Consider the following 14,162-nt stretch of genomic DNA (forward strand, 5'->3'; position numbering starts at 1 on the left):
ACGGTTTATAGGTTTTCTTTATATTTGATGTTGACTATGGAGAATAGAACTTCTATGATTCTCCATAGTCAACAATCTGTATCACTTTCATAAATTCGACCCACATGATCCGTATGACCAAAAATCTTAAACCCGCATCCGCCCGCCAAAATCCGTGGGTAAACCGTCTTATCCGCGGGTAATAATAATTATATTAAAAACTAATTATTTTAATTATATATTAATGTTTTAATTATATATTAATTATTTCATTGTATATTAATTATTAAAAATAATATTAAAATAATAAATTACAACTAAAATTATAAAAATATTTAATATGTTAATATATTTTTACGAAATATAAAAGAAATAAAAACTTTTTTTTTTGAATTTGCGGGTCGACGGGTATCCACGACTCATATTCGGCTGACCCGCACCCGCCCGCCCCTCCCCCCCCCCCCCCACATACAGTTACGTAACTATGGTTTGGTTTATTGTCTTTCTTTAAAAAAAAACAACTCATCTATCTTATTAAACAGAAACATTATGTTGGACCTAACACTTATTTTGTAAGTTTTTAAATTAAATACACCTTATACTTTATAGTTAAACATACATTAAATCAATTTATGTTACTTTCTTTATACTACTATCCATGTTTCCAAACAATATACTTATTTATTTATACTACTATCAATGTTTCCAAACAATATATTTTTTTTTATACTACTATCAATGTTTCCAAACAATATATTTTTATACTACTATCAATGTTTCCAAACAAAATAATACAAGTAAAATTTTTCATCGTAAAATATTCCGCGCTTCAAAAGCGCGGGTCAAAATCTAGTTATCAAATTTAAGATTCAGCACTCCCAATTCCCAAAGACATAAAAACTGTTTTCTCCAATCAAAACAGAGAAGGAAGGTTTTTGGGACAAGAAGCACATGTTAGCGGTCGAAAATTAAAGCGTGCATCTGAAGAACTTTTTCAGAGTTTAGTCGCAGCGATCATTTTAAGCTTTAGATTAGGAATACTTTGGGCCGCCGGAATTAACAGCGTCAGCGTCTTTAGAAATCTGAAGTCAACTGCCAATTGCTAGCGACTATTTTCTCTCATGGTTACTGGAAATCTGAAGTCAGTTGCTGTTGTTACTGTGCTTTTCTGGTCGCTTGTCGCTGCCGCGGCGTCGTCATAAAAAAATTGGTTGTTTTGTTAGGTTTTGCTAGTTTTAGAAATATTATTCTTCACAGAGTCAACTATACGACCTAACTGAAACTGCTATCCTCAACAGAGGTTCCCCATGGAATATTACACCAACTCAATCACTGTACTTCAACTACAACTCAGATGGTCTATGCCTCATCTCCAAGTTGACAGGTTCCGTAAATCAGCCTTTCAGACTCGGTTTCACAAAAGCTCGCGTACCCCGGCACGGTAATGTTGGTGTTAGATGCTTTGATTTGACCAAAGTTCTGGCTGTATCATCGTATCCAGTTAACCTCCTCTCTATTGGCTGCTCTGAAGCAAGTATTGGTATTTTTGAGACTCACCTAGTCTCATCATCTTCCTCACGGATAGTTATGTTCTTCATTGTACTTGAGATTCACCCAGTCTCTTCAGTGAGTTTTGCCGGTTTCAGAGTTAATCATGGTTGTTTCAATGCCAAATCAAGTCAGTTAGGACTTCATATCCTCGATGAGTATGTTGCATACGGATCTGGAGCTTCTCACCAAAAGTTCTTGCCAGCCAACATTCCAATCTCAACGGTGCATCAACGTCGTTTCGACTATCATCAATTGTTCTATGAAACAATAGTTTTTGGACCTCAAGTGAAGTATCTCTCTGGGTTCCTTCACTCCTTAAACATATCTATCTCTCTTGTTGTAGTGTTTGTTTTTCAGCTTGTTGCCGTTGAGTTTTTCTTCGGTTGTACTTTTTAAGTTTCTCGGACCGTTAGATTAATATAATCATTCAGTTGACAAAAAAAAAAAAAAAAAAAAAAAAGAAATATTATTGTGTTTTAATCAAATCTAAAAACGTTTTTCTAATGAAAAACTGATTTTTAGATTTTAAATGTATTATTTTATTTTTATGTTTTCTGTAACGTTTTAGTGCCACATAAAAACATTTTTAAAATGTTTTAAATAAATAAAACGTTTTCCATATTTTACAACTAATTTTCTTATAAACTACTGGTTTAATTTTTTTAAAAATAAAATTCTATAGGTTTTTTAAAGAACGTTTTCTATAATTAAAATATCTTTTCATATATTTGAAATTATATTTAAAACGTTTTAAATTTCAAAATGATTCGTTGTTATTTAAAAAAAAATCTTATACTACTTTTATTTTCTAACTAAAAATAATTTTTACAATTTTGGTTGAAATTTTAATGTTTTGTTGTTTTCAAAAAAAAATTACATTTAAAATCTAACCAATTTTTTTATATCCTGAAATGCATCATAACAGCTGAGACCTGTTTCAATCTTTCGACCAGCGAATTGCCGGTTACCAAAGAAAGACTGAGATCTGTTTCAATCTTTCAGCAGGTAGAGATTACTCTGGATTTATGATGATAAATCCTCAAAAGGTTTGGACAGAAATATGTGGGAAAGGTACCTAAACATACTGTAACATAATGTTCACAGTTCTTTATTGAATGTTGGTTAACTTATGACAGATTATCAAACAATTTCAGGTTGCAGGACATTTTAATATTTTCCAACGCTTCCAAGAAGGCCGAGGTAAGGCCTCAAGGCGATAAAGCAAACCACTCTTGGTTTGCGCCAGTCAGTCTCAAATTCATATTAAAAACAGGAACACAAACAACTGCACTTAGCAAACACCAAGTGGTAAGAAACTCAGCCATCGATTCCAAACTACTTTTCTAGATTTTGAGGTGGAATATAGTAAGCAGGGAAGTGAGAATCAATATAGCTAATGAAAGCGTGACCAGACAGATCGATATACGCCACTTCGTTAAAAGCTTCCAAGAACTCAACGTGGTTTGAGTGCAAGCCAGGAAAGGAAGCAGCAGGGGCACAGAATGGTTCAGAATCAGAGAGGAAAATGACGAGATCTCCTATGTCTTGAGTGTAATCAGCGTTTCCTTCTTCATCTATCTTGAACACCATTAAAGCTCTCGTCTTCATTTTTGCAATACCACCCTTTGTGATCTCGGATGTCTTCCTGTACATCTTAACCAAGAAAGTCTCACCAGTTGGTGACTCCACCAAGTGCTCGCTCTTGCAACACGAGTCCATAAGCTCGCGTGTGGCCTTGGGAAGCTTAGGAATCTTTTGGAAATGCAAGGTCTGCAACTTGGGGTCCTCGCTGGGTTTGCGGGGATCCCATGACCCGATGAGGTGGCCTCCATATCCGAGAATGCGAAACATCTCGTCTTTCTTGGAGAACAAGACACGTGAGGAGTAGAAACAGGGGTTTTTGATCCTCATGTTGGTCCACTCGGGTTTACTCTGAGAGGCTGGTTTGCAAAAGCTGAGCTGAGCTCCCAAGAACTTAGCAGCCACAACACAGTTCTCATCATCACCCGGACAAGATGAGGACATTGACACGTTGGTGATGATTTTGGTTTGGCAATGTCTCATGGTTACAAGAGGAGGCAGAAGGATGTGTTTCGGTTCTGTATACGATGCATATGGGTTGAGATCGTCTTGGAGACGCAAGATTTCGTCGTTCTTGAGAGTAGCTATCCAGCCATGAGATGCCCCAACGATGGTAGCGTTACCATGATTATTATACACCAAATCCATAGGCACTTTCTTTTCCAGCTCAGTAGGGTCACGTTCATTAGCATTCTTGATGATGAGTTTCCCGAGACCCTCTCCGCAAGGTTTAGCGCCGATGATATTACAAGGAGGGGTTTGATGTAAGGAAGATGATGACAAACCATTAGAGAAGATTAGAAGAGATGCTCTTCTCACCAACCCCTGTTTACCAAGGCGGAGCCGACTCAGAAACAGAGACATGTATGTATATTAGTAAAGCAAATAGCCAGAGAGATTAAAGCGAAAAAAAAAAAGTTACTCCATATTCCCCACCTAAAAGTAAAACCCTCCATTAATACATGTATGAGGCGGCCTTGCGCACCAAGTTATCATATTTTCTATATCTGTGGAGTAGATTTATGGAAATAAATATTGGTAAAGGATTTTTGGTCCATATATTTGTGTACATTATTTTGTTATGCTGGTTCAAACATGGTAAGCAACTCATCATATACAAAACATGTACTTTAATTTGCTAACTAGAACTTGACGGTGATTTAACTTTTATATACTTTAATATTATTTAAATGTTTAGTAGTTAATATTTATAACATTTACCATATATTTAAATATTTATATAACTTTTAAACATAAAAATTGAATAAACACATGCTGTAATGTACTTTATTGTTATAAATAAATCATAATTTTATTATATATATATAATATATGTATCTTATTACTTCAAATTATTCCAGTGCCACACAAATAATAATAATTGATGGACATTTAATTCTAGAGGTGGGCAAAAAAATCTAAACCAAACCGGATCGACTTAACCCAACCAAAAATTAACCGAATTAAACTAAACCGTGTTCTCTACATAATCCAATTGGTTCATTTATTACTCAACTCGAATAGTTTAGTTTGATTTGGTTTTAAACTGGACCAAACCGATAATCCAAAATATTTTTATTTATTAATAAATACTATATATATATTAACATGCTGTAAAATTGTTTAGTTAAAGTTCAGTTTTCCTTTTCTCTTATATATATATATATATATATATATATATATATATATATATATATATATTAACATACTGTAAAATTGTTTAGTTAAAGTTTAGTTTTCCTTTTTTCTTAACTTCTATAGTTTTTAAGTATCCACTGATGCAAATAGTACTATTATATATATTGTCTAAGTTTAATCCTGATAAGTTCATCTATAATCAATAAAGACTATGGTAGATGCAAATATTCTTTTAGATTTTAGTGAAAATATGTTTTTAGTTAAATCATATTATGAAAGAGATAAACCTAATATTCATATTTTTTATGTTTTATATACATTGTTTTAGAAATGGATTTAGCTAACAAAGTGTCTATTTTATCCCCACTTTTGATAATTAAGTTAGATTTTAATCAAACTAATACTAACAAATTTTATAGCCAATCGAACTGAAACATAATAAAGTGAATCAAACTAAATTTAAACCTAACATAATCAAACTAAACCCAAACCAAACTCAAACCTAAACAACTTTAGTTTTGATTGGATTGAATTTGATAAAATTCAAATTAACCAAACCAAAGCGTACCACAACTAAACCAATATACCCATCATTTACAATAATTTAGGGAACAGGATATGCCCAATAGAATATATGTCAACTGTTTATTTAAAAACAAAATTAATAAAATTTGTAGAATACAGCTAATATATATAGAGCAACGTTCCCAATATTTTTATATAATGAAAGAGAGATAAGAGGGAGAAGAGAATTTGAGGTGGGGATACGTTCGAGAGTGATAGTTAGAATTGCATATGCAAGAGATGTACATATTATAAGAAATGACAAATTAATATGTTGGAATCTAGTAAACAAAGAAATCTCAATTCAAAAAACACTTAACAACCAAACAAAATACATGAACAATTTCATGTGACTCTAGCCAAACACATAACTTCTATCATCCACTTTTTCTATTGTTTACTCTCTCCGCTTCTAATTATAAATAATTCTGTTTAAAAGCACAAATATTTAGAAAATAATTACTGAAAAATATATCATTTAATCAATCACTTCAATCAATTAAAAGAAAATAAACATTATTTTATTGGTAACAGTATCAAATAAATGAGAAAGATACAATAAAATATGTAAACTAGTTATAATGTGAAACAATTTTTTTTAGTAGAACTACTTACATTTTGAAACAGAGGGAGTATTGATTTTCGATGAATAAACTCCATGTTTAAGAATCTATCTTCTTTTATAAACTTAAAGATAGAGCCGGTTAAAGATAGAGCCGGCCCTTGGACCAAGTGGATGAAGCACATGCTTCCAGCCGTTTTTAAATAATTAAAATATCAGCCACAAAATTGTCAAAAGTCTTCTTAGTCTAGTGGTTCATAAAGGAGGAAAATAATTGCGTGCAGACAATCCGGGTTCGAAGCCCTTCGTCACCAGCCATATTTTATTAATTTGCTTCTACTCTCTATTATGCTAGGACCGGCTCTGCTTAAAGAGAGGATTACACTAAATACAATAAGGCCTAATTAATGACTACGAAGCGCTTATGCATCTATTGAAACTATATAATTGGTTTTGTTATAAAGTAAAGAAAGAAAAGACAAGAGAAGAGAGGAATTGGTGTATCTTATTCCATGAATAATGATCTCCTTATATATGATACAATAGCTTGGAGACAAAGCTTAACTTGGAGTGGGGAACAAGTATATCTAGGACTTTCCATATGGACATCACTACAATATTTATAACACTTCCCCTTGATGTCCAATATGTCGAAGTGCTTTTAAAACGCCGTAGATGCTGCCTCGTTAAAAACCTCACCAGGAAAACCCAATGGGAAAAACCATGGTTAAGGGAAAAAGAGTGCAGCGCGTAATGACTTCCCCTCATGTGTACATTCGTCGAGATCTTTGAGATGATGTAATCTGATCAGGTGAACTAACTTCTCGAAAGTAGCTGAGAGTACCGCCTTGATGAATAAATCAGCCAATTTGTAGGACACGAATATCACCGTTCTTCTGCAGTGCTTGAGTCCTCCTATGACTTGATCATTTTCTTCGATTCTCTTGCTTTCAAAGACTTTAAATCAGCATTAGAGTTTCAAATACTCCTTTCTGGTGTGTATCATTTGTGTGTTCTTTGTTGCCTCGTTAAAACCTTTTCATGGGAAAACCAAATAGGATAAAAACCATGATAAGGAAAAAGAGTACAACCATACACATTTCAATATTTCTTCCCCTGAAAACAATATCTTCAGGATATGCATTTCAATCAAATAAATTTCCTTTGAAATTAGAATATCATAATAAACTCTTTCTATTAGAGTATTCAAGACCTATGGACTTCTGGTCCAAAATTCTCATTTGATATAGCTAATAATTTCTTGGTCTATTTAGACTTCAAACCAAACATCTTACATACAGTCTCCTGGACATTCACCTCGTACATACGAGTTATTCATTCATAACTATAAAAGTTATTATTATGACTTTCTTTCTTGTCATATGAAATTACATCTTTCAGTTATGAAAGAGAATAATAACTTGCTTAAATAACTTATGGCAAGGGACTTGTATGGCTTTAATTCCAATACCTTGGACCATTATGATTCCCTTTTATCCACTGATGCAATCATAAGAGCTCGTGCTTACATTTCAGTCCCACAGTGTAATCTTATTACTTAAACATCGCAGTCCAACTTTTCTTTGATGGCGTCTCATGACCATCTTTACCATTTGCTATAACTATGCATAATGATAGTTGATACCTCAAAACCATATCATGTTTTGGGTTGGCATATTATTCATCTCTCATGGATGATTGGACTTGAATGGAACCGGATATGACCTTTGATTGTATGGTCTTTGGCGTGAGCCTTAATGGTTCTCTTTTTCTATCTCTGTGATCATCTTATATGTCACTTAGGGCGTGCTGATCTCAGTCATACACATGTCCACGGCTATGGTCTCTGCTGCAAGTCATTGCAGTCTTATCATATGTAAAACATAGCTTGTTTTAAGTATGGTACTTCAGGACCAGTCATATATATGATCATCTTAAAATATTTAAAGATCTTTTAAGATAACATCTCTTATTCTAGATGTCTAGTTTGGAACACATAACAATGTAGTCTTTTCAAGATCTTTCTTCCAAACAAACAATTTGTTATAACTCTTCAAGAGTTTGGATTTTATTCAAATCAATGATTCTATTGATTCATAATTTCTTGATAAATACAAATGGATGTACTGATTAACTTCTAATATTTCACATATCCCATAAAACATATTTCGATTGAATAGCTAGAGTTCTTGGGAATATAATTTTGATATCATCAATCCTTCAAGGATTATATCTCTTAGGGATTATCAGTTTCCAATGGGTTGTATAGTTCAAGTTCTTCCTTTATTGCCAGACTAGTAAGAAACTTGAAAGTAGTTGCATCTACCATATGAGACTATGTCTCTTCACAATCAATTTCATATTGATCTTACTTTGGTGCAACCACATTTCTATCCCATTTATTTTACACCTTCTAGTGTATGGACTACTGGTCCAAATACATCTCTCTTTAACAAGAGTTTGTATCTTTTGTCTATTACTTCTTTATGATTTGGCCAATCATTTTTGTGTGTACACTTTTCAATAGACTTTATTTCATGATCCTCTTTCTTATTCATCATATCAACTGCTACTTTGCATGCATAAATATTATCGACGTCGATTTTCTTATCGGTTCCATTTTATTTCATACATGACATAATTTATTGAGATCTCTTTGTTGTCTCAGGTACCTGAATTTCTTTCAGTCATGTTTAATGTCTCTTCTGGAGATCATTCAAAAACTCTTATTCCTCTTGACCATTATTAATGTATGCTCCTTTTCGTTTACGAGGATTTTTATCTTTGGAACCAATATGTCTACTACGCTTCAGGCGTAACTGGCAGTTTGATATTATTCTTCTGGAACATCAATTCTTATTTAGAGCATTTATAGCTGGTATATGTGACTTGGTCACACTATATTAGGGTCATTAGTTGCTTCTGGCAACTGATTTACTAAGCTATAGAATTATCTTTTAGATTTCTGATTCACTTTTTCTTTAGTCTGAGGATCAATGATAATTCCATTCAACTTGTTTTCTTCTCCAGCTTTTTATTTTCTCCTCCTTATGTTGGAAATACTAATTCAGTATTTAGCATTCATATCGAGCCTTGTTTATATCCTTCGGGGATGACTATAGATGCTTAAGTATCAATGGAGATTCATATCCAACATATATTACCAACCTCATTTGAAAACTCATCTTATTTTAAGCTCTGTGGTGGAGCATCTGGAATGTATATCGCCATCCAACATTCTTAGATGAAAATGGTTGGTTTCTGACCCAATACCAATGATGGGGAGAATTAATGATTACTTTTTGGCTTGATGCAAATTAATGTTGCTCAAAATATTTAACACTTATCCCAGTGAATTTTTTTTATAGTCGTCAAAGACTTAGACGTGAATTCACCAATAAAGATGCATAGTGGATGATCAGTCCACCAACATCTCCTTTATTCATGCCAATAACTTCATTTGGCTGGTGAAAACCGTATTTTCATTTTATCTTATGAGCAAGAAACATTTGTGAAATTATTCACAAGAATCTTCTGGTTCTTCAATGAATATTCACATAAATCTTTATGTATCATTTCGCATCATCACTGAACCAAAATGGTCTAACTGGTTCATGCCAAGTATTTTGTAAACTTCTGGTTTACTCTATATATATCTTCATTACACTAATCTTTGTGTAGTACAATATATAAGAGGATGTAGATACTTTTTCTAAAATGGTTTTACTGCCTTGAGAAATATTTTTGGAAGTGAATTCCTCTGCTTAGTATCTAAACATAACTTGTCTCAAAATTTCATAGATTTACTTTGAGAAAGATTCATCAATCTAACTTTTAGTGTAAACATAATCTTCTGGATGTTTCACTTATTATAAAATATGAGATTCTTTAACTCTTCCCTTCGAGATGATATCACTACAGGTTTATCAATCTCGATTGAATCTCATATTAGAATCAACAAGATGCCTTACATGGGCCATGTACTCTTTCTTAGATCCTTCTTACTTTTGAGACTTATAAGAATATAATACATTAAGGATTTTAAATTGCATTCTTATGTGCAATAATATTATGTACTCTTCAGGAGCATTCATATATATCCTCTTCTTGAACTTTCTACAAGCTTTATACTACTTGTATTGTACTCACAATAATTTTCTTTCATCTTTATCTATTCTTTATTACCATCTTTATTTTCTCAACTTCAAGTGAGAATTTGAGTTCTAAAAAGAAACTCATTGGTCTTGACCTTATTTATATCCACATTCACGTCTACAACCACTTCTATGATCACTTTCTTGACCAATACTATTTTGTGGATTTTTTTTTTCAATGTCATATTTCTCTTCAGGAGAATGGTTCATAATCAATTAGACGTGATTATATCAATAGCTCATTATTTTTATCAGTCTCAAAGAGACAAAATATAATATAAACTTTTTTAATTTCTTTTCTCAATCATATGTCTACTGGACACATTGTTTGTGTAAAAGTTTCTTCGAGAAATTTTACTTTTAAACTTAACATCTAATATAGTTGAGATTTATTTACAGACTTCAGGTCTTGTAAAATGCATAATGAGCTTTAGGTAATCACATTCAGGTGATAATACCTTTTTAGATTATTTTCCAAGACGTATGGATCTTTTAAGGTCAAACCTTAAACTTAATACTCTTATATATACAATGATAATAAAATATAACATATGTATATCAGTATATATATCAGATTATATTACTATTAACATTTTACTATGAGTGATAAATCCTATTCATCCTTCTTTTTTTTTTGTTTACTATTATAACATTTATTAAATCGTACTATCATACTATTAATCATCTTTATATTGATTACTTTTCAATCAATTTTCTAAACAAAAAAAAAAAATATATACATATATATATATAGCAGATGTCATGTGCAAATTAATACATCTAATCAAATTTAATAACATGAATGTATACTGAGCATGATCAATAGAACTTATCTCAACGAGGATGACATGAATTGGAGATTGTAGACCTGACATATTAGAAACACTTCATGTTTCGCAAGTGGTTAGAATCGCGTCTAAAATTTTGTCTTTCACAAAAACATATATAATCCTGAATCATTAAAATAAATTGCTCATGGAAACATGGCTGTTATGTTAGTGAACATTAATATTTAATATCAATCATAACACTAACTTGATGAAAGAAACAGAGGAGAGAAAGAGAGAGAAAAGAGAGAGAAAGGCGATCTGAGTAGTTCTGGCGTCCGGCCGGCGCGTGAGCGTCCGTGCCGGCGCCGGAATCTTTTTCTTTGGTTAAGAGTCTTCTTTTGCTGTCCATCTCGTCGCTTACCACTATACGCTTTGTCCGAGCTCTGGGTTTGGGACATCTCTCCGGTGTGTTTCTTCGCTTGGAGGGAGGACGCGTCTATGTGGGGGCTCTCGGCGTGAGCGGACAAGCTTGCATGTTCAAGGGCTGATTCCGGGTGATGGAGGCTAGCGTAGCTCTGTCCACGCCGGCTTTACTCCGGGAGGTGAAGGTTCCTTCAGCTTCGCCGCCGCCGGTCTTGGTCGCCGGAGAGTGGAGGCTCCTTCAGTCTGGCTCTGTCGGCTTTAGTTTGGTCTTGTTCTTTTGACCTTTAGTGGAAACTTTGATGTTTTGTTGGTGGTTGTGGTTTCTCGGTTCGTGCGCTTGGAACCTTCCGGGAAAGGAAGGCTACCGCAGCTTCTCGTCGCCGGCTTTTAGGGTAGCGTTGTTTTACGTTTTTAAGGTTGGGGCTTTTTAGGGTTTGGTTCCGAGTTAGATCGGAGGTCTCTCGATCGTCTGTCCGACGAGTAGACGAGGTTGGAGGATCAGAGACGGTTCAGTCTGAGGCACGGCGGGTTTGTGCTCTGACGAATCGAAGGTTGGGGGTCGTATTCCGGTGGTTTTCTTGCGGCGGTGTCGGTTTTGGTGAGGGATGGTGACGAGATCTGTTCTGACGGTGTAGATACACCCACGTGTCACGCCATCTGTCTGCTAGACGCACGCGTCGAGATCACGCGGTCGACGTTTGGGTTTGGGTGTTGGGCCATGGGCCTTTACCTTTGTTTGTGTAGCCTGCCGGTTGGGCTGAAAGACGGGTTTATGTATTGGGCTTTAAGCCTTTGTTTGTAATCTGGGCTTGGCCCACTTCTTCAATGTTTTTGATGGAAAAAAAAAAAAAAAACACTAACTTGATAGAACAATACAACCACTCGTTTGATAATTTAAAGCAATAAAAAATAACCCATAAAGCATGTTTTATCAAAACATATTAAGAGAATGAAACATGTATCAATATTTCGTATGCAGTAATCGTAATAACGAGTACGTTTGAATAAGCATATGCGTTCTAGCATCACGATGATAACTATATATCCATCTACAATTATATTCTTAGTAAAAGCAAGATAGACATAACCAATGACTTATCAAACTAATTCAGACTAGTGATTTGCCAAACCAAAAAGAAAAATACCATATCAGTAGATTCGTTCAGCAATTAAAGTCACACTTATAAACTTAAACAATTCTAATATGTAATAATTCCAATATGTAATAATACAGTCCTTATACACGTTTCTATATAATCCTTATACCTTTTTTTTTTTCTTCATACGAAGACCTTTAAATCCAATATGTAATAATTCTTAAACAGAACATGCCCTCAACTATAAAATAATATTACACATACGGTGAGTCACAAACAAATAGTATTATATGCAATCAGTCAGATTCAACTTAACGTGATGTATTCTATGCATATTAAATATAATTTCAAACGTATGGCTAATATAAAATAAGCATATATATTCAACTGAAGTTGAATCAGTCGTGAGATAGGTCTTATAAAAGCCATAAGCATATAAAGATGTTAACCCAATAATGAGATCAACAATAAACGAGTGATGCAACAACATATATAAGCAATTATAAACTTAAAGTAAATCACTAAATAGCACTGTGCAGTAAAAATATTAAAATCATTCATACGAACATATATGAACGTAATCATTATGAGATTGAGCATCAGCTTATAAGTTGACATGATCGCATCAAAGATCGGACGATTTATTACCTCGGATGAGGGAGAATCGATGTCATCGACTAAAGCTTCATTAACTCAATATTAGAGATTCGTGCTGATAACGTGTTATAAAGTAAAGAAAGAAAAGACAAGAGAAGAGAGGAATTGGTGTATCTTATTCCATAAATAATGATCTCCTTATATATGATACAATAGCTTGGAGACAAAGCTTAACTTGGAGTGGGGAACAAGTATATCTAGGACTTTCCATATGGACATCACTACAATATTTATAACAGGTTTACCTTTTTCGTCTTACTAGTAGAAAATTCAACAACAATAAGAGAGAGGTCAAGAGTAAGAGAGAGAGGGCCAGAGAGTAACGTATTGTGTTATTCAATTCCATTCAAATTAGCTTACGCATTTTATTTTTATGCACACATACTGACATGCATTTATATATAGCTTTTCTCCAATTCACATGCATTTTGGTGCATTTCTTATCATCTTATGGTGCAAGTCTATCTTGCTTCGATTGTATTTCCATTTATTACTAATATAAAAGGGTCAATAATGATATTGTACATTATTGAATCGACAAGGATATATATAGTCCCCATCTAAATCTTTGTTTGCTTCTAGTATAGTACAAACTACAGAGACTTCTACAAAATAGAGTTCAAAATCTTTAAGGGGAAAAAAACTTCGATGGCGAATGAAATAACAAAACTAAGTATTTTTACCCTATAATATTGGAAGGTTGTCAAATGACAGATTCGACCCGCCGTCTCAATTTAATCTAAAATAGCTCGAACTATTATCAACTTTAAAAGACTAGCTACAACTAGCCTTTTTGTTGTCCAATGATATCCTCTTCTGATTCCTCCTTTTTCATGTTTTGATATATGAATGTTTGTGTCTATAAATTAGCTATGTAGAAAACGTATATTCTTTGTTTCCGCATCATACTAAGCCACTGTACTTATTTACTGTTAAATCTAATAAGTACGTATATAACCCATAAATAACGTGATAATTACAAGAAACAAAGCAAAAACAAAAACAAAAACAAAAAAAACAAAAAAAAAACAAAAACTCACGAGGGTATAATAGTAAATTGAGTAGCACTCTGACATCTCTTCGCCAGTTAAGGCAACGTATGTTTCTCCACAACTTAATTCCATTGAAGAGCTTCACAATTTAAGCTATTAATATCTCTCTCTCTCTCTCTCTCTCTCTCTCTCTC

At 33.5% G+C, this 14,162-nt stretch overlaps 1 protein-coding gene across 10 annotated transcripts; it reads right to left on the bottom strand.

Moving 5' to 3' along the window:
- Positions 1 to 2,678: 2,678 nt before the first annotated feature.
- On the bottom strand, positions 2,679 to 13,082 carry LOC108840901 (uncharacterized). 10 transcript variants are annotated; one of them, XM_057002687.1, is made up of 4 exons: positions 12,968 to 13,078; positions 10,862 to 10,980; positions 4,048 to 4,119; positions 2,679 to 3,958 (listed from the first exon to the last, which is right to left on the bottom strand). In XM_057002687.1, exons 3-4 carry the CDS (start codon positions 4,065 to 4,067, stop codon positions 2,866 to 2,868), a joined length of 1,113 nt encoding a protein of 370 aa, XP_056858667.1. In that variant the 5' UTR covers positions 4,068 to 4,119; positions 10,862 to 10,980; positions 12,968 to 13,078; the 3' UTR covers positions 2,679 to 2,865. The 10 variants fall into 10 exon arrangements, 3 of the variants coding, with proteins under 3 accessions (XP_056858667.1, XP_056858666.1, XP_018469209.1); XM_057002686.1 differs by lacking the exon at positions 12,968 to 13,078 and having other exon boundaries at positions 10,862 to 11,070; XR_008942555.1 differs by lacking the exons at positions 4,048 to 4,119; positions 10,862 to 10,980 and having other exon boundaries at positions 3,797 to 3,936; positions 12,968 to 13,074.
- Between the last annotated feature and the right edge of the window lie 1,080 nt (positions 13,083 to 14,162).

This window comes from Raphanus sativus, chromosome 2 (genome assembly GCF_000801105.2).
Source record: "Raphanus sativus cultivar WK10039 chromosome 2, ASM80110v3, whole genome shotgun sequence".
Classification (NCBI taxonomy): domain Eukaryota; kingdom Viridiplantae; phylum Streptophyta; class Magnoliopsida; order Brassicales; family Brassicaceae; genus Raphanus; species Raphanus sativus.